At 40.5% G+C, this 21,427-nt stretch overlaps 1 protein-coding gene across 1 annotated transcript in view; it reads right to left on the bottom strand.

Annotated features, from left to right (window-relative positions):
• Positions 1-21,427, bottom strand: part of LOC137321173 (ephrin type-A receptor 5) — a 365,797-nt gene that overhangs the window by 186,789 nt on the left and 157,581 nt on the right. Inside the window, exons 4-5 of the mRNA XM_067983437.1 lie at positions 6,162-6,317; positions 817-1,152 (exon numbers count right to left, since the gene is read on the bottom strand). Coding sequence (XP_067839538.1) covers positions 817-1,152; positions 6,162-6,317 — 492 coding nt within the window. The remainder of the gene's footprint in view (positions 1-816; positions 1,153-6,161; positions 6,318-21,427) is intronic.

Raw genomic sequence — 21,427 nt, 5'->3', positions numbered from 1 at the left:
GGTTTAACATCTCATCCGTAGCATGGCACCTCCGACAATGCTGCACTCCCTCAGTACTACACTGAAGAGTCAGTCTAGATTTTGTGCAATTTTTGCCAAAATATGGCCAGTTATGTCCTCTAACTAACACTGAGATCTGGATTAAGTAGGTCCAAACTAGTTTTAATTAGGACCCTTATAGCCAGCAGAAGACTTGTATCTAAATATCTTGGTTTGAATCAAAATTGGTCCAAGACGTCAAAGGACAGTGTGCAAATCCGTTGTACCATTTAGTTCCCTTTTAAGGGATACTACTGAAAGTTATTATTGGTGGTGGAATATACCAAAAACTATTGGATGAGCTCCGATCAATGTCCAGAATTTATCAATTTTTCTGGAGTTTACTACAGAGCTCTTCAAGGAAAGTGGCCACCACCCAAATCTCTTTTTAAAATGAGAGCACAGTCTGTTTCAGACTGCGAGGTGCTGTTCTTGAATGAAGTTAATTATAAAGGAATATAATTCAATTAACTGTATTCCTTTGTGATAAAACTGAATATGTAACAAAACCAATAATATGTATGCATGCTCTCCAGGTAAGGATTTGTCCCCACCTGTGTTAAAAGTAAATGCACATGTTTTCATTCAACTATTTTGCAGATGATGTAATATTAATTTAAAAACAATGACCCATCATAAGAGGTGCATCAATTGAAAAAAACTTTCTGAAATGGTCACAAGTGTTCAGCTGCTGGTGAAAATTAACAATAACTGAAACACATCTGCAATCTCTACAGGTCAATGAAGCCCCAATCCATCTTATTGAAGGGCACTTACCTGCTTGATTTGTCGTGACATTTACAGACACAAACTGTCTGGGGACGGAGCTCAGCTCAGTCACTCCATTCACTGCCTCAATCTCAAAGGTGTAATTGGTGTGAGCCAGGAGGTCCACTACCATCACCGAGGTGTTCCTGAGCCCAGACTCCTGCGGGATATATCTGACACCGCCACCGCACTCCTCGCACTGGATCAAATCCACGCTGCACCTCTTGCAGATCACGATGTACGTCACATCCTTCCGTCCTCCAGTGTCAGCAGGAGGGCTCCAATCCAGAATCACACTGGTATTATTGATGTTGGAGATGACATTCTGTGGGGCTGAGGGTGGTCCTGGGATCAGTGACAAAAACAGTGTAACTTGTATACCCTTTGTGTACATCCCAGACTTTGAAAGAATGAACAAATTACATACTGAATTTAGATAAACAGTTTCCATGCAAAGTTCCCTCTTCTAAGCTGTCTTGAAATATATATTGTATGTTCTAAAACACTAAATTCTTGGTGATTTTATCGGCTTATAGACTAACACAGGAACACATCGGAATAGAAGAAAGTACAAGATGGGAAAAGATTTTGCAGCCCATTTGCAAAGTTCTTGAGCATAAAAATTATTTGTTTTTATTTTTTCCTTTTTGACGTCCAGTGAAAGTGCACGGTTGAGATATGCAGATCTTGCTACCATCAATGTACCATTGTATCATTTTATTCATTATTTAAAATTCATTCCAGTATGATATGATCCAGGATCAAATAGCCTGCTGATACTTGCTGTCTAGGTTTTCCCAAATGGGGACTTGGGTGAGGCACTGGAAGACTGCAAGTGCCAACAAAAATCACCCCAGTGCCTTTAGAAGAGAGAAAACAAAAGGGGTGGTAAAGTACATGTATGTATTGCATCCCAGCAAGAATAGCAGATACTTTGTCATTTATTATGCCCTGGTATTGCCAAGTTACATGCAAGGATATTACTGGGTGCATCAGCAGAATTCTACTAACTAGATTTGTTCTTTCCTTGCAGTTGAGAAAAACAGAAGTAAATAAACAAAAATAACTAAGAACTATGACTTTGCTTTCAGCAATCACCTACTGTGCTGACGCAGAATGGTTGAGACAATATTTCAAGATATGTTCCATGTGATGGAAAATTATTGTCTAACTGAACCAAAGTTGAAATTAAAACAATGTTGATGCAATGGTATAGTTAGAATGAATATTCCAGTACATTTACACTGGATCATAAGCTTAATAGAGCGCAATTTGCTACTGAGTACATTAGTCAAAAAGAAAGAAGGATAGAAAGACTTGCATTTATATAGTACTTTCCACAACCTCAGGATGTCCCAATGAACTTTACAGCCAATGAAGTATTTTTGAAGTGTAGTTTCTGTTGTAGTGTAAGAAATGCAGCAGACAATTTGTGCCCAGCCAGGTCCCACAAACAGCAATGAGAGAATGACCAGATAATTTGTTTTTATTCTAGTAATGCTATTTGTGGGATAAATATTGGCCAGGCTACCAGGGAAAACTCCCCTGCTCTTCTTAGAATCATAGAATCATAGAAAGTTTACGGCACAGAAGGAGGCCATTTGGCCCATCGTGTCCGCGCCAGCCGAAAATGAGCCACCCAGCCTAATCTCACTTTCCAGCACTTGGTCCGTAGCCTTGTAGGTCACAGCAATTCAGGTGCACAGCCAGGTACTTTTTAAATGAATTGAAGGAATCTGCCCCTACCATAATTTCAGGCAGTGAGTACCCGACACCCACCACCCTCTGGGTGAAAAAAATTTTCCTCAGCTCCCCTCTAATCCATCTTCCAATCACTTTAAATCTATGCCTCCTGGTTATTGACCTCTCTGCTAAGGGAAATAGGTCCTTCCTATCCATTCTATCTAGGCCCCTCATAATTTTATACACCTCAATTAAATCTCCCCTCAGCCTCCTCTGTTTCAAAGAGAATAACCCCAGCCTATCCAATCTTTCCTCATAGCTACAATTCTCCAGTCCTGGCAACATCCTCGTAAATCTCCTCTGCACCCTCCCGAGTGCAAGTACATCCTTGCTGTAATATGGTGACAAGAACTGTACACAGTACTTAAACTGTGGCCTAACTAGTGTTTTATACAGTTCCAGCATAACCTCCCTGCTCTTATATTCTATGCCTCGGCTAATAAAGGAAAGTATTCCATATGCCTTCCTAACCACCTTGTCTACCTGTCCTACTACCTTCAGGGATCTGTGGACATAAACTCCAAGGTCCCTCACTTCCTCTACAACTTTCAGTATCCTCCCATTTATTGTGTACTCCCTTGCCTTGTTTGACCTCCCCAAATGCATTACCTCACACCTCTCTGGATTGAATTCCATTTGCCACTTTTCTGCCCACCTGACCAGTTCATTGATATCTTCCTGCTGTCTACAGTTTTCCTCCTCACTATCAGCCACACAGCCAATTTTTGTATCATCTGCAAACTTCTTAATCATGCCCCCTACATTTAAGTCCAAATCATTAATATATATCACAAAAAGCAAGAGGCCTAGTACTGAGTCCTGCGGAACCCCACTGGAAACAGCCCTCCAGTCACAAAAACACCCGTCAACCATTGCCCTTTGTTTCTTGCCACTGAGCCAATTGTGGATCCAACTTGGATCCCATGGGCTTGTACATTTTTGACCAGTCTGCCATGTGGGACCTTGTCAAAAGCCTTGCTAAAATCCATGTAAACTACATCAAATGCACTGCCCTCCAAGTTACCTCCTCAAAAAATTCAATCAAGTTAGTCAGACACGAACTTCCCTTAACAAATCCATGCTGACTGTCCTTGATTACTCCATGCCTTTCTAAGTGGCAGTTTATCCTGTCCCTCAGAATTGATTCCAATAATTTGCCCACCACCGAGGTTAGACTGATTGGCCTAATTACTTGATCTATCCCTCGCTCCCCTTTTAAACAATGGTACAACATTAGCAGTCCTCTAATCCTCCGGCACCATGCCTATATCCAGTGAGGACTGGAAAATGATGGTGAGAGCCTCCGTTATTTCCTCCCTTGCTTCTTTTAACAGCCTGGGATACATTTCATCTGGCCCTGGTTATTTATCTACTTTCAAAGATGCTAATCCCCTTAATATTTCCTCTCTCACTAAGTTTATTCAATCCAATATTTCACACTCCTCCTCCTTAACTACAATGTCTGCACGTCCCTTTCTTTTGTGAAGACAGCCACAAAGTATTCATTAAGAACCATACCTACATCTTCCGCCTCCACACATAGGTTACCTTATAGGTCTCTAATAGGCCCTACTCTTTCCTTAGTTATCCTCTTGCTCTTAATTTATTTATGAAACATCTTTGGGTTTTCCTTGATTTTACTTGCCAATACTTTTTCATGCCCTCTCTTTGCTTTCCTAATTTCCTTTTTAATTTCACCCCTGTATTTTTTATACTCTTCTAGGCTTTCTGTAGTATTGAGTTCTCGGTGTCTGACATAAGCTTTCTTTTTCTGCCTTATCTTACCCTGTATGCTCCTTGACATCCAGGGGGCTCTAGATTTGGCAGCCCCATCCTTTTTCTTTGTGGAAACATGTTTACTCTGCACCCCTTGAATCGTCTCCCTGAATGCCCCCCACTGCTCTGTCATTGATTTACCTTCAAGTAGCTTCTTCTTTACGTCCACCTGAGAGGGTAGACAGGGCCTCGGTTTAATGTCTCACCTATAACAGTATCAGCCTGGATGATGGGCTCAAGTCTCTGGAGTGGGACTAGTCGGCTTGAACTGCCCTTTATTCTACTATTATTGACACTAAGCTGATTATTATAATGATTAGAGGGTAAACAAAAGATAGCAAAAACTTCTAGTAGTTATTTAAGAACTTTCTAATACTGCTTTTAGTCGGTTAAATTGATTCTAGGAACGTCGTCCCAATTTTCTCCCTCTCCTGAAGTTACTAACATGCTCAGCCAGGGTTGCACAAAATGCCACATGCCCAAGTGGCTGTTCTTCATGTGTGCACCTAGATGATCAGGGTCACAGTGCTTACTAAGAGTGTGGAGGTTGCCACAGTCGATCCACTTCTTGCCCATCGTTCAAAAATGCATTTTCCAAATTAACCATCAGAAACAGGGACCCTGCTTGATCGCTGTAGTGCAGTATCATGCTCAGGGCTGTCAATAACCTATCAGGAAAGACTGACCAGGCTGGGGCTCTTTTCTCTAGAAAAGAGAAGACTAAGGGGTGACCTGATAGAGGTCTTTAACATTATGAAAGGGTTTGATAAGATAGATGTAGAGAAGATGCTTCCACATACAGGGGAGACCAGAACTAGAGATCATAAATATAAGATAGTCACTAATAAATCTAATCGGGAATTCAGAAGAAACTTCTTTACCCAGAGAGTGGTTGGAATGTGGAACTCGCTACCACAAGGGGTAGTTGAGGTGACTGGCATAGATACATTTAAGGGGAAGCTGGATAAACACATGAGGGAGAAAGGAATAGAATGATATTCTGATAGTGTTAGATGAAGGAGGGAGGAGGCTTGTGTGGAGTATAAACTTGGACCTGTTGGGCCAAATGGCCTGTTTCTGTGCTATACGTTCTATATAATTATATCTGTGTAATCTATGTAATATCAACGAAATATTTATGATCTAAAAGGTTGGCGCAGATTGCAAAGTTCTATTTAAACATCTGTCTTTACGAATGAGATACATCAAAATAAGTGTAATTTTGAAACCCAGATGAGCTAGCTGGTATGCATGACATGGAACTATGCAAATTTCTTAAACAGTAATGTTAATGTTTTGAAACATTTTTTTAAAAATAAAGAACTAAAGAAATTAAGGACCTGCCTATTGATGTGTGTGGAAGGAATTCAGCAATTGTGTGTTGTGATAATACAGATATGTGGAGTTATGGATTATGGATAGTGAATTTGAACATGGCTGGTGAAACAATCTTTCATTTATTTTTGATATTTTTGAGGGTTTTTGACAAAATTTTCAATATTGGTGTGTGTTTTGCTGGTTAATGATTTGATTTTACAAAATCTGAATGCAGGAGAAAGAACAGCAGCACTTCTAATTTTAGGGTTAATGTCTGTAATATTACCACACACAGGAATGCTGTTCAAACACATTAAGTGTTTGCATTCGCCAATCGGAAGCTCTATCCTCATAACCGTTATAAATTGTAATGTGAAAAGTGGTCTCACACTGTAACTGAGGCCACCTCATTGTACACCTTAGATTTGTTCAAATATTTCCTTTTATGTTCCATTTTTAAATTGTAGGGTAAATTTCAACCACAAAAAAAATCATTTTACGGGTTATAAAGTACTCACTCGTGCAAGCCATTGCAGGTGGATCATTGTCTCTTCTGAAGTAATTTTCCATACAGTGACACGAAATTGATCCCTCTTCATGGGTATAACTGTAAGGAGGACACTTGCTGCAGGACGGGCTGTATGGTGAGGCCTTAAAGAATCCTGGTTGACAAACTGCAGAAATTAAACGAAACACAAGCATTTCAATGAACTGCACCATAATGCTATCCAAATTAAAAACAGCAGTATTTCTTTTTACACAAACCAATTTGAGAACATAGAATCCATTCCATTTGGAATAGCTTCCACTTATGGTGTAATTACTCCATTTTTGTAACTAATTCAGTGCAGGGAATACTGCATTGCTGCTGCTAGGTTATATAATGGTGGCTGTACTTCAAAGCAATTCATTGTATGAGAAGCACCTTAGGACATTTCTGAGAGATATGATGAGTCCCTGGATAAAAACAAGTTCTTTCTTTACAATAACTGTTTCACAGACGTGTGAATATTTCCTTCTGTGTACAAAACAAACAGTAACGAGAGTGTGTGAGAAAGGAACTTAGATTTGTGTAGCGCCATTCACAGCTAATTAAGTACTTTTGAAGCACAGTCACTGTCGTAATATGTACATGTGCTAGATTTTCGATATAAAAGTTTCTCAAGTTTCAAGGATAGGAATCCCTCTATTTCCCATCCAATTCCCTTTGATTTTCCCAAACCCTGTTCTAATGCAATTGGATGGATAGGTAACCTATTCCCAGCTTGTAAGAATTCCATCCCAGTCACAATGCTCTCTCCAATGTCTATCCCCCTATTAGCAGACACTTGGGACGTGATTTTCACTCGGAGCCGGGCACCCCGCCAATATTCACGTGGGGAACCCGGAAGCGAAATGAGTGCGTCGCAATCTGCGATCGCAACTCAATTGAAGATGAGTATTTCAGCTTCCGGGTTTCCCATGCGCCAGGCAGCCAGATTGACAGGCTGGTTGCCTGTCAGCAGTGAAAGGAGCTGCAAATCAGAGAGGGGGGCAGGAGGGAGAGAGAGAGATCACTGGCACTGAAAAAAGGCGGAGTGGGAGGAAGTGGACGACATCGAGGGGTCTAACCAGCATCGGGGACCGGAGGGATCCAGTCAGCACCAGGGATCGGGGGCGGGGGTCAGCCAGCATCAGAGATTGGGGGGTTAGCTTGCAACGACATCGGGGGGGTCAGCCAGCATCGTTGGGGGGAGGGGGTTAGCCAGCATCGGAGATCAGGGGGTTCAGCTAGCGGCAACATCGAGTGTGGAGTCCACCAGCAATGGGGATTGGGAGTAGGGGGTGAGGGGGTCAGCCAGCATCGGAGATTGGGGGAGAGGGGTAGGGGTCCAGAGTGGGGGGGTTCACCATCGGGGAGAGGATCCACCATCAGGGGCGGGGAGGTCGGCCAATCACGGGGGTCCTGTCGGCCAGGTGAGCTTGTTGGGCCTCGATGAAGCACTAGTGCTCCTCCGGGCCCACACGCAGTGCAATAACGGCACTCACCTCATGGGTCCGGCCCTTCCTGCCTGCTTTCACCTGACGTGAATCGGAAGCGATGGGAAACCGAATAGGTATGGTTAAATTCATTTATGTTTTCCAATACACAAAATATTAAGTACCTCAAGTATTTCAAATGAGGTACATTGCCCCTTTAAGTATCGGCCCACTGGCTTTAAGTGGGGGCGGGACTTCCTGGTGTCTGCTGCGCAGATGCATACAAACCTGCCTGGGTTAAACCCAGAAGTGGGGACGTTGGAGCCGGGATGCGGTCCTGCTCCAAAAAGTTATTATTTTAACCTCCTGCCCACCCCCAACCCTCCCATTCTTGGGGTTTGAAATTACCCCCTGGCATCTGTCTGCTGCTTTCCTGTAGCAGTGTGGCCGAGATCACTAACTCAGAAGAACCTGCACCATTCTATGCTCATCCTCTCTGTGCCACAACATCACCACAGTATTGCCTTTTTAAGTTTAAAACTAAATTTTAGAAAAAGAGCTGCTCCCACTTCAATCCTCCAGAATCGGCAGGGAGCTGCTCAGCTGACATCAATTATTACTCTACTCCTTGACCTGCAAGACTCGATGGAGGCTCCTCCAAAGAATACCTCAAACTTACATTAACCTAATCAACGATGGTGTAGTACTTGCTGAGGAGGTGGAGCAGTTTTTGGATCTCTGTTTTACTCAGCTGGGAAGCTCTTCTGATGAAAAAGATCTAATTTTCTTGTTTTGCCAATCTAGTACTGTTTCACAGCTCATGGAAACTCTAAATTAAGTCATACCAAGGTCATTCTGCTGGCTTCGCCTAATTATTCTTCAGGCTTTCTCAGAATGTTATTCAGTGAGTTTAGTCTGTATAAATTTAGCTCTGACAGCATTAGTTTCACCCCAGTGTCTTCTCAGCATTGGGTGCACAGTGAACAGAACTCATTCAAACTCTTATCAAAGCACTTGCTTGGCATTCATCTTTACCATATTTATATTCGATTTACTTAGCACTACTTCTGATGGCAAAATAAATGTGCAGCATCAATGGTTTTTCATTCACTGATCTGTAGGACCTTTGCAGCCACTGAGGAAGTTAATGGATCAGCAAAAACTTGTCAACAGTGACTTTAAAATAAGTGTGCATGCACAGTTGTCTAAATGTGAACCTGGTGCAATGGAAATCATCCCACAACAGTATGTTTCTACCGTCAGCTGCAGCTATCATTGAAGAACTGGTAGATTTTTTTTTAGTGATGGAACAAACCCTAAGTTACATCAGTTAAAAAGTGTCTCAAAAATCAGGGACAGCTTCAACCACTGAATATTAACCCAGAGTGAAAAGAAATGCTTTGGAATTCAAAATTATGAGGGGTTTTGACAAGGTAAATGTGGGGGAGGAATGGGATTAGGTGGTGAGCTCTTTCAGAGAGCCAGCAAAGGCACGGTGGGCCGAATGGCCTCCTTCTGTGCTCTAAAAATAAAATTCTATAACTGCATCATATAGAAAGCAGCACAAAGGCATTTTGCTTGTAGTTCACCTTGAAGAACCTTGCACAATACCACCCAGTTGTACTGGCATATATACTTTCTAACCTCCTCCACAGCTTACTGTGTGGTAAATTGGTAACTAGAACAGTTATGTATCCAAACTTTAAAGCCTGTGGTGCTCAGGATATAAAGTATCAGGCATGGCTCAGTGGTAGCACTCTTGCCTCTGAGTCAGACGGTTGTGGGTTCAAGCCTGATTCCAGAGATCTGAGCACATAATCTATGCTCGCACTCTGGAGCAGTGCTGAGTGAGTGTTGTACTGTCGGAGGTGCCGTCTTTTGGTTAACATGGTAAACCGAGGTCTCCTCTGCCCTCTCAGGTGGTAAAAGATCTCATAGCAGGGGTGTTCTGGCTGCCATTCATCCCTCAAGCAACACCACCAAAAACAGATTATCTGCTCATTTATTTAATTGTTGTTTCTGGGAGCTTGCTGTGCACAAATTGGCTGCTGCATTTCCTACATTACAACAGTGACTACACTTCAAAACTACTTCATTCGCTTTGGGAAGTTGTGAGGTCATGAAAGGCGCTATATAAATGCAAGTTCTTTCTTTCCTTCTTATTTATTTGATTTCTACAATCTACTTGATCATATCTCAATTACACACATGGGCAAACACAGGTCCACCCTACAACTTGTATATACCCTAAACAAATGAATTCCTAACCGTTTTATCCAGATACACATACAGCAATAACACAATTCATCAAAAACTACTGGGCAGCCTTGAATCATACAGTCCTGTGCAGTTGCTCTCAAGAGTCTTTCCACATGTCTGGATTCTTGCTTCTGATCGCTATCCAGTGCCTTCTGCTGGAAAATGCATGGGAGAATAAGGAAAGGATCTCAGCTACAATGTTGTTGCACAGAGAGCCTGCCAACAGTCACAGGCTGAGGTCACATGCAGAATGACCACCTGAGTGAGCGAGCAGCACCTATGGAACTGTACCAAGCATGTGCCATCACTTTTGAAGAGTAACAGGAGTAAAACCGACATCTATGACCAAAAAGATGAACTCCAATTGACCAATATTTTTACATTTGCTAAAATTAAAAGAAAAAAAAAATTGGCTTGTACTCTTGTTTTTTCTTTTTACGCAGCAGATTTTGTTCCTCTCGTCTGTAGCCTCAGGGTTTGAGGATATGTGAATTTCAAGAATTTGTAGAACTTCACAAAAAAAGATTGAAATGTAAAATTTTAATTTTTAGCATGGAGCCAGAAAGTCTCGAATTACGATGTGGAATAAATTAATGTCATAGTTACTTTAAGCAAGTACTTATTACATTAATTTAGCATTTGAGACTTTGTTTTGGTACAAAATAGCAACATCACTATTTTCTTGCTAACTCTTTTTGCACCTCTTGTCATACTTGTAGTACAATGTTTAACAAACACTGGGGGATAGTTTCCTCTGTGTACAATGTTGAAGAAACTTCTTCCACTGAACGGTCATTATAAAACTAGTGGTAATTCAATGAAGGATTCTTTCTTTAACTTTGCACAGAGAGGAAAGCCCAGTTTGTAGAAGTTACTGGCAGGAGTGTGGAGTGATAGCTGGGAAAAAATTTCACTGACCCTGTCTAGCTTTAAAAAAGAATGCATGTAACAGGTACAAAGTACTGTGACAGGCCTGTAAGATACATATATTCAAAAACTATAGAGTAGATTGTCAAATATCTCGTGATAATATTTCACTAACTAAATCTCTGAGAGGTTCTATTTTCTGAATGTTTGACCACAAGTACATAAGGGAAAGTGAAGAATTATTTCCACATTGAATGCATTCCCTTTGCTTAAATCTGTCATTTGTAAACAATTTTACAACACCAAGTTATAGTCCAGCAATTTTATTTTAAATTCACAAGCTTTCGGAGGCTTCCTCCTTCGTCAGGTGAACGATGTGAAAATGACGAAGGAGGAAGCCTCCGAAAGCTTGTGAATTTAAAATAAAATTGCTGGACTATAACTTGGTGTTGTAAAATTGTTTACAATTGTCAACCCCAGTCCATCACCGGCATCTCCACATCATAAATCTGTTATTGTAAAGGATTAAATTCTGTGCTGTGTGTCTACAGAGAAGGGAGGGGACTTTCCAGACAAGGATTAACAATTTAGCACCAGAAATGCAATGTGACAAATCCAGCACTTATTGATTACTGTCTGTTGTCACTCACCAGGCCTTGCAGCCAAAATCCATAGATGCACAGGGTACATTTTGGCTACATGCATTTAGCAGCTGTGATATTTGGCTCTGCCTTCATTTAAATTGATTTTCAATGGGGGAAAGAAATATTAAACTAATGACAAATTCAATACAGTCCGTTAAATCAGTTCATTTAAATTGTGACAATGCCCGCCTTCGTGTTTTTATCGCTTATGTGTTCAAATGAAGCTAATTTGAAAGAACTGTTCACCCATTAAAACAAAAAGTCTGTGATCAGTTTCTGTAGTGTGGAGTGGACTGACTTTTCATTAACTAACCCAAATTGGTTCTCCTATACACCCTAGTACAAAAACTAATTTATATTGAACAAGTCTGTTATGAAGTATCTCCTGAGTATACTTACGATAGATAGATGTGAATCCACTTTTGCCTGAAGGTCCAGTCAAAACCTATTCTGATCAATATTAACTTGTTTTAAAAGAGCCTTTGGCTGCAAGCCTCTTTTTGCAAATATATAATGGAAAAAGCCATCTGCTGCCCTCTGCCTCATGTTAAGATGAGTCAACAGTGGTGAAGGAAACCACAGTACTTCAAAACTGACCTGTGACTAAGAATAGTCTTCCAAGCTCATTATTTTTTAATTATAATCCTAAGGGGAAAATGAATCTTTATATTAAATTCAATGTCAGTACCATGTACACTTTAAGAGATATTGTATTTTGATGAGTTACCAAATTAGAAATAGCTCAGCCATTTAGGTTCATTCCTGAGGTCATTTAATTAGACCTCATCTATTTCATACCGCATTCCTGGCAATGCTCCATAGTCACTGTTAATCTGTCAATACAGTCTTTGGCACTGCCGAAGACTGTCCACGATTCAGGTCATTTATCAAATTGGCCAGTGTACATTGTGCATCAAATGCACTACTGGTGGTCTAAAGCTAAAGCAGGCAGATCCAGTACAATTACAGAATGTTGCCAGTACAGGAATGACAGCAACATGCACAGTATAATTTTCTGTCATAGGATACTCTCTTGACCTGACTGTGACAAAAATCGTATCCGGTATAACTGCTTGAATGAATCACCCCTGTAAAGTTATTATGAAAGCCTTATCCTAATGTTGAGAGCCATGAAATCATATGTAATTTCTATTTCAAAAATGTTATTTGTGTTGCATCATGTTACTTGCACAATATGTCATTATGACATAATGAAGGAAGAATGGGAAACAGGTACATGAAATATCACATTCCATAAAAAATTGGTGATACCTCCTCTCACAGAGGCTCTTTGTCTCTATTGTCATCCCATTTTTCTTTTAATATTTATATCTATTTTTATTATTGTTTCATAAGTGCTTAACATTAAAAGCTTTTGTAAAATTCAGACATTTAACCAAATGATTTGGATATAGGGCTAGAAGGAATGGTGTACAAATTTGCAGATGAAACTAACATAGGAGGCACAGTTAATAATTTTGAGGACCAAAGGAAGCTGCAAGATGGTGGAATGGGCAAAAAAGTGGCAAATGGAATTCAGTGTCAGTAAATGTGAGATGGTACATTTTGGTTAAACAAAAGTAATGATAATACTCCGAATGGGAGAAAGCTGAGTGATGTGGAAGAGCAGAAGGATTTGGAGTTCAGCTTCACGAAACATTAAAAGCAGCTTTTCAAGTGGATAAAACTATTTTTAAAAAAGCTAATGGGATACTGGGTTTTATGGCACGAGGTATAGAATATAAAAGCTAAGATGTAATAAGGAATGTATAAAACCTTAGTAAGAGCACTGTTGGAGTACTGTGTACAGTTTTGGGGTCCACACTACAGAAAGGATGTCGAGGCAGTAGAGAGCATACAACACAAATTCACTAGGCTTCTGCCTGGTATGAGGAAATACAAATACAAAAAGGTGTATAAATTAGGGTTCTTTTTGTTGCTATAGATGAGATTATGGGATGTTTCGATAGAGGGATTTAAAACTATGAAGGAATGGAACAGAGTAGATAGAAACAGACTGTTTCCGTTGATTGATGGTTCTATAACTAGGGGACATAGATATAAGATTAAATATAAGAGATTTAGGAGAGAACAGGAGGTGTTGTTATGTACAGAGGGTTGTGAGGCTATGGAATGCACTACTGGAGTTAGTGATTAAAGCAGAGACCATGTCAACATTGAAGAATAGGTTAGATAGGTGGTTAAAAGCAAAGGGAGTAAAGAGATACGGGGACAGGGCCTACACATGAGATTAGGACTACTGCTTGTGTGGACGATAAACACCAATATGGACTGGTTGGGCCTAACAGCCTGTTTCCATATTGTAATTTGTATCATTATTCTTTCATTTTCGTTCCCACCTGAGAGAAGTTGTTGAGTATCCAGTGACCAGTGTCAATGACCAAACAACAGTCCTGTTTAAATCAGGCTCTCACTCCACTCGGGATGAACATTTTAATCCTGCAGAGAGTTCTAACTGGATGCTTGGAAATTACTGACAAAAAAAAATCCTGTGCGATGTACCCTAGAATCTTTAAAGAGATGAGAGAGGAAATAGATAAAGGTCTGGTTAATATCTTTCCATAAACACACAAGCTGTCTCAGCACTGGAGAATAGTAAATGTTCATCTCACTATTCAAAAGAGGAGCAAGGTAGCCACAGATTAGTCATGATCTCATTGAATGGCAGAACAGGCTTGAGGGGCTAAATAGCCTACTCCTGTTCCTATGGTACGAACCTAAATATTATATACCAGTTGGCCTTACATTTGCACTGGGGAAAATGCTTGATAGTATTGTACAGCATGTTTTCATTGCTCATATGAAGAGCACAGGGTGATAAGGACTAGTTAGCACGGATTTAGAAGCAATCACTACTGTGTTGGAATTCTTCCAGGAGATAACTAAATTAGTAGATAACACCCATCCAGTGGACCTAATTTACTTGGAAATTCGAATGCCATTTTATAAAGTTCCATATGCGATCCTTTTGAAGAAAACTAAAGCCCATGCAGTAGAATTTGGAAGGTAATGGTAAAGATAAAAAGCTGTCCGGAGACAGTGACTCATGGAATTTCACAGTCACCTGTAGTAATGCAGATTATAAATTAAACAGCAAATGCGTTGATAATGAGGAGATGATTTTTTTTTACAAATATCGACAAGGAGCAGGACCTGGGTCTGATTATTAATCATTCGCTGAAAACTTCCAGTCAACAAGAAATTGTTATCAACAAAGCCAATAAAATACTGGATACATCTTTGGAGCATTTGATTACAAGACTCTCCTAACCTAGAATAGTTCACTTATATGTCAAGCGTGGGAGCTCTCTCGTCTTTGAGTCAGAAGGTTGTTCAAGTCCCATTTCAAAGACTTGAGCACAAAATCTAGGCTGACACTCCAGTGCAGTACTGATGGAGTGTTGCGCTGTCGGAGGTGCTGTCTTTCAAATCAGACGTTAAACGGAGGCCCCGTCTGCCCTCTCATTGGAACTAAAAGATCCCATGACTCTATTTCGTAGAAAAGCAGGGGAATTTTCCCCAGTATCCTGACCAACATTTATCCCTCAACCAACATCACTAAAATCAGATTATCTGGTCATTATCACATTGCTTTTTGTGCAAATTGGCTGCTGCGTTTTTCCTACATTACAACAGTGATTACACTTTTTTAAAAAAAGTACTTAATTTGCTGAAAAATGCTTTGGGACATCCTGCGGTCATGAAAGGCGCTACATAAATGCAAGTCTTTCTTTTTTCACTGATGAGGCAACATTTCAAAGGATTTGAAGGAGTCCAGTTTTATCCAAAACTTTCCTGTCAGCCCTGTGATAGGAGCTTTCAATGTTAAGGGTGTCATACCTTGTATTGCAAAATTTGCTAATGATGCCAAGTCATATGGCCAAGTGACAAATAGTGTGGAGAAATAAACAGAATTCAAAATGTCCTGGTACAATTAACCAGATAGATTTTAATGCAAATATTTAAGTGTAAGGTGATTCATATTATAGCATGAAACAACAAGCGTGTAGATAATGAAGATGTATCCCTTCAGAATGATGGGCAAGAAAAAGAATCTGAATGTGAATATGGATCACTCAGTGAAAGCCAGTAGTCAATATAAAGCTGTTAATAATAAAGCTAATAAAATACTAGGATATATCTTCGGGGCATTTGAGTAAAAGTTCAAACAAGCTATTCTAACCCAGGAGAGGCCACTGATGCAGCAACATTTGAAATATCGCGAACAATGTGGTGCAAGTCAGAGAAGAACATTATGGTGAAGCTCTATTGTAAAACTCACAGAGCTGAAGATTGAGAGAGAGACATGATCTAGCCTTTAAAATGCTGAGAGGCATAGGTAAAGTTGATGTAAGCTTGCTACGTGACTTGTACTGTGAGTAAATAACGTACAGACATAGGTGTAAAATTAATAAGTCTTACGTGAAATGTATTTTTCTTTCCTCCGCAGAGTAATTTTATTTAAAACAAAAGTAAGCAGTTGATCTAATTCACAGCATCCAAAAAGGTATTGGATACATATCTGATTGAGGAATGGAATGTAGATGGTAATAAAGATCTAGATTGAGATGATCAAAATACTTCATGGAACATAAAGGTTCCTGTGCTGCGGAGAGGGAAGGGGCAGCAACAGATTGCAGTTTGAATGGTAGATGAATATTCACAAATTTTGCTTGATTATCTTTGGGGATCAGGGAATATATAGGCACAATTTCCCCTCACTAGATTAAAGGGGCACCATTTTAAAAGGGAAAAACGGGTGGTTGGGGGCTGGGAGACATTCAAAATCGCAAACATTTCGGACCCGCCCCAACCCGCCTCCAGGAGGCAGGTCAGGCATTAAAACTTTTCAAGGAGGCTGCGGGCCTTCATTTTTTCACAGTTTCCGATTTCAACCCTGGGGGGCCGGGATTCCCGGGCCTTCTCTTTCACGCCACATGAAAGAAGGTGAGAAGGCCTGAGATTAACAGGTAGGTGCCTTTCTGGCACAGCTTGTGGGCCCAGAGGAGCAGAGTGCTTCGTCCAGGCCCAACAAGCCTACCTGCAGCGACCCCCCAACGATCGTGGACCCCCGCCCGATCTCCGAGCCCCCCCAATGATTGCAGACCCCCGATCCCCGATCCCCCACAAAACAATCGTAGATCCCTGCGACGATCCCCGCCCCCCCGAATGATCGTGGACCCCCACGATGACCCCTGACCCCCCCATCCAATGATTACAGACCCCCGCGATGACCCACAATCCTGACATCCCCCCCATGACTGACCCCCGATCCCCCCATGACTGACCCCCGTGCCAACCCATGTCCCGTGCCAATCCATGCCCATCTATGCTGTCCCTCCCTATCCATACAAACAAGGCCTTACCTGAAAACGTCCTCTCACTGGCTGCTCTCCCGTCTGACTGAGAACAGCCTGTCAATCAGGCCGGTCAGTCGGATGGCAAACTGACAATAAAAATAAAAGATGTCCTTACTTCAAAATCGTAAGGACGTCCGGGAAACCTGTACTTTCGGGTTTCCTGTCCCCTCCGCCCCCTTCCCTGCTCGGAGTCAAAATCATGCCCAGTAAGTCAAGTAGAGTCCATATTGCGGTAAATTGTACTTGGCCTGTGGTAGAAGCAAGCTTGACAGGGTAAATGGCCTTTTTTTGCTCTTTGTTTTCTTATGATTTTAATGGAGCCGAGCAAGGCAGCCTGCAATTTATTGTTTTAGATACTCAAGATATTAAGAGTTTACGTATAAATAATTTCAAGTATAGTTTTGAGATTTTCAAAAATCTAAAGATCACTGATAAAGTTCCAAGGTGATGACTTCCAAAATTTCTTAGATGTAACTTCTGATTGGTGAGCTTCTTTTATGTGGGTCAATTGATCTTTATCAATCTTTTTTCAAGAGAAAAATATGGGACTATTTTGCACAAAATTGTGTTGCTTTAGAATAGTTCAGTAACATAAGAATTTGGTCCAACTTGATCCCAAATCAGCAATCTTTAAGTAAACTTGGTAATAGTGAGACATTTTTAATTGTTTGATTAATGATAGCCTAGTGAGAGGAAGGAAAGGCACTGTTAGCCTAGCCAACTTCCCAAGTTCCTTAATAAGCAGAAATTGTTCGTCTGTAATGATCTCACCTTTGTTAAGAACCACATTTTATGCAAGTCCAAATGGAAACTTTTCTCGCTCCTGATTCTTAGCATCAGTGAAATTGCCATGCAGCATTACAGAATTAAGTAACTGAGCTAAGAAATATAGATAAGAATCTCTGCCATTTGGATTTGTGCACGGAGTATGTCCCTCGTGAGTTAGAGAATATTGTTTTCCTATTTACTAATGCAATCTTAAATCTTAGACTTCTGAATCAGAGGGCCCATATATTAGGCACTCAAAGCCAAGCCTGACAAGAAGCCCAAACCTACCTGAATATCAATCCCTAAAATAACTCCTGACTCAGATTTAATATCTAGAAACAAAGTTCCCTTGAACGTAACTCCCGTAGGGAATATTTCAATCACACCAGGTCAATAGGTTATATCCTACAAACACCCAATTCGCGATTGGTATCCACAGCTAATACTCTGCCCTGGGATTTCCTGCATAATTGTCACCCAGAAACATGCGCAATTGGGACGCAAAGCAAATACGTGGCCTAAAAGATTGCGGAATTTTGGGCGTAAGTGAGTTACACGCGTAAGTACAACATGCCCAAATCTGTCGATCCCTCCACCCGAATGCATCTCCGCCCATAATAATGGCCCTGCCCCCAAGTTGCAGAACATTAGATGCGAGTTTCCTGCAATTGCGATTGCTCAGAGGCTCTTTTCAAATTACGATTAGATTTTCAGTTATGGCAGGAAACAGTCATTTTTCTGGTGTTTGAATGTTTCTTTTTTTTTTATCCTCATTGAAACCTGCTCTGTATTTTCTGTTTTTGAATGCGTTTTTATGGCATCAGTATGAGTCACGTTAAAAATTGAAAAGCTTCCCCGATTGCAGGTTCCTAAACGTGTTGTGCCTAACCTGCATGAATGATGGAGGGATGAATTGAAACTTTGATTTTCATACTTAAAGAAGGAATATATGGTGTGAGCTCAGCGCATTCCGTGGGCCCCAATTGATTATGCTGATTTATGCCCACTTTTACAGTTGGGCATATTCTAATAAGAATAGTACAGGAAATTTAAGCGTAACTTGACATCAGCAGAATGGGCGCGAGAATGGACGCATTTTTGGGTCTAACCTCCGGGCTGCACCCACAGAGGAAATTCCAGGTCTGTACATTTTGTTTCAATAAGAAATTCACTGGGCTACTGTTTTCAACAAAAGGAAACAATGCTGTATCATTTGTGCTGGATTTAGATTAGTACTGGAGTAAAACAGAAGCACTTAGTGAGTGAGAATCTTTATAAGACAAATAGGTGAGATACAAAATTATCAGTGAAAATGACTCCAGGGATAGTGTTGGTGTGAGCAGAGAAACTTAGGAATAAAAAAATGTCCCAATACCAAAGATAGAAATGATCTTGGATTTATTGTGTGAGAAAGCAAGAACGAGAATTCAAGTCCATGGAGCTAAGTTGGAAGGAAATCTTACACGGGTTTCAAGCTATCTCTGGCATTTGCATTTTGAAGATACTAACACGAAACTTGGTGCCAATCCAATCAGGAGGTGGCTAAGTAGCTGTGCCAGTTTCACCCCGCTGTCTGAAGTACAGAAAACACGCCAACTTTATTTTCTACTGGTGTAAATCTGGTACAGTAGGATGAAAGTGTTTTATCTATAAAAGCACGAACAATCTTTTATGATAAAAGCACAAACAGCATGTCAGTACATAACAGCTGTTTGATGATTAAACACCCTTGGAGCTCAACCTCAGCAGCGAAACACACTTTCAACTTGGTAGAACATAACCTGATTTATAATACTCCAGAGCTGCTATCCAAACAGGGCTCCATAAACACTAGAGCAGTCTAAATAGCCTACATTCACTACCTATCACCACTAAACAGTAATAATTATTACAACTAATAAATCATCAGCTAAAAAAAAAATATTTTCAGACAAAACAGCCATTTACATGTATGTATTGCTGTCAGAACTTATTTGCTTTTCATTTAATGAACTGAATTTAAAAAAAACTTGCCTGAACAAACAGATTAGTTCTAATTAAATTAGTAGGCAAAATAAATAAATCCACTTAATACTAATTTCAGAAGATAGCTTTATCTTGTTTTTCTACACTAACATTTTAGAGATAATACCCCTTCAATACAAATAATTCCAAAGTGTTTAATTATTCATGGTCAAACTGCATTGCTGAACACAGGAGTGAGCCTATCTCATCTGTCCCAGATTTGATCCAAAAAGGCAGGCCTGCATCTTCACTTTTCATGTACTTCTTTTTTAAATTGGCACCTTTTTGTCCACTGATAGCAACAGATTATGGCCAAAAGTTAAGATTACCAGATCACTATTAAAAATTAAAAATATAATTAATTTAGCATTAGCATCACATTGCTCAACCATCCCAATACTATTGGGAAGTACTGCTTTTACAAACTGATTTCCAATCTGTCTTCAATTGGGAGCAGTATTACTGATTTTTTAGAAATTATGCTCCATTTTTTGAACTGTTCCATCAGGTTTTATTCCAGGCACACTGGCCTACACGACTTACTTCTGTGGGAGCACTTGGCAACTGTGTACACGGTCAACGCCATGCTGTTTGTGCCTCAGTGGTTGTGTGTACTCTGTAGTCGTGCATAAGCCTGTTGTCCTAGAAGGTATCCTTGGAGCAGCTACCCGTGACTTTGAACAGGTGCCTTCCTGTATACAATGTTGCTGCAGGAACTATATTTGGTTCTGTGTAGACACATTTTTGTACAGGACACGACTGGAGCAGCTGCCTCCAGTTGTGCACAGATGGGCTGCCATATGTTTGAGTCTTGTACCGTTAAGTGCGAGCTACCTCTAGTTTCTAGCAGTGGTAACACTTCTGCCTCTGAGTCAGAAGGTTGTAGGTTTAAGTCCCACTATAGGATTTCAACACATAGTCTAGGTTGACACTTCAGTGCAGTACTGATGGCGTGGTGCATTGTTGGCACTGCTGCCTTTTGGATGAGACAATAATGTAAGGTCCATCTACTTGTTCCGGTGGACATAAAAGTACCAATGGCACTACTGGAAGGAGAGCGGGGGATTTCTCCCCATGACCTAATCAACATTCCACCAATGCAATTGAAAACAAACATTAACTGGTCCTGCATCTCAGACACATTTGTCTACGTAAAAATAGTGATTACACATCATAAGCAATTAATTGGCTGGGATGTCCTAAGGATATGAGGATGTCTTAATCACAGAAAAAGCAATCTCTGATCACTTCCTTGAATCCCTCACCAGACACATCCCCCTTCCTCCTTCCAACCCCACTTTCTTCTCCGTCCACCCCTGGAAAAATCTCTTCCCAAGCCACTTACAACAATACTTTCAAACTCCCAACTAGCCTTTGGCCACCGTTCGCCAGGATACTTCTGCAGATACCAATCTGCTCAATCACACCTTCACCTCTACCTTTGACATGCTTGTCCCGAATAAAACATTTACTCTCTGCCATGCTGGTCATTCTCCCTGATAGGGCCCCCATCTTCACTCTATTATGTCCAAGGGACATAGATTATCATTAACCTCAGATCAGCACAAGCTTTCTTGTTTTAATCATTTATGTGAGAATGTGAAACTTGGATGATTAACTCCTCTCAAATATAAATGACAAGAATTTATATTTTCTGTCTCTTATCACTAAATAGACATATTTAACAATAGCCAATAAGTACTTATCACTTTGTAGATGTTAGCATTTTACTCAAAACATGCTATTAATTAAAGGTGGTTTGCAAGTTGATTAATTCAATGAATCAATGGAAACAAGGAATGAGGTGAGGTATTGATATGGAATGTACTCCTCTGTTTGAGCTAAATTAGGGGCCATCATCCTGAAATGGCATATTGGGTAGAGGCCACAAAATTAGTGCAG

This window comes from Heptranchias perlo, chromosome 4, assembly GCF_035084215.1.
Source record: "Heptranchias perlo isolate sHepPer1 chromosome 4, sHepPer1.hap1, whole genome shotgun sequence".
In the NCBI taxonomy this organism is placed as follows: Eukaryota; Metazoa; Chordata; class Chondrichthyes; order Hexanchiformes; family Hexanchidae; genus Heptranchias; species Heptranchias perlo.
The sequence above is the reverse complement of the archived record's forward strand: the minus strand, read 5'-3'. Positions and strand labels throughout refer to the sequence as shown.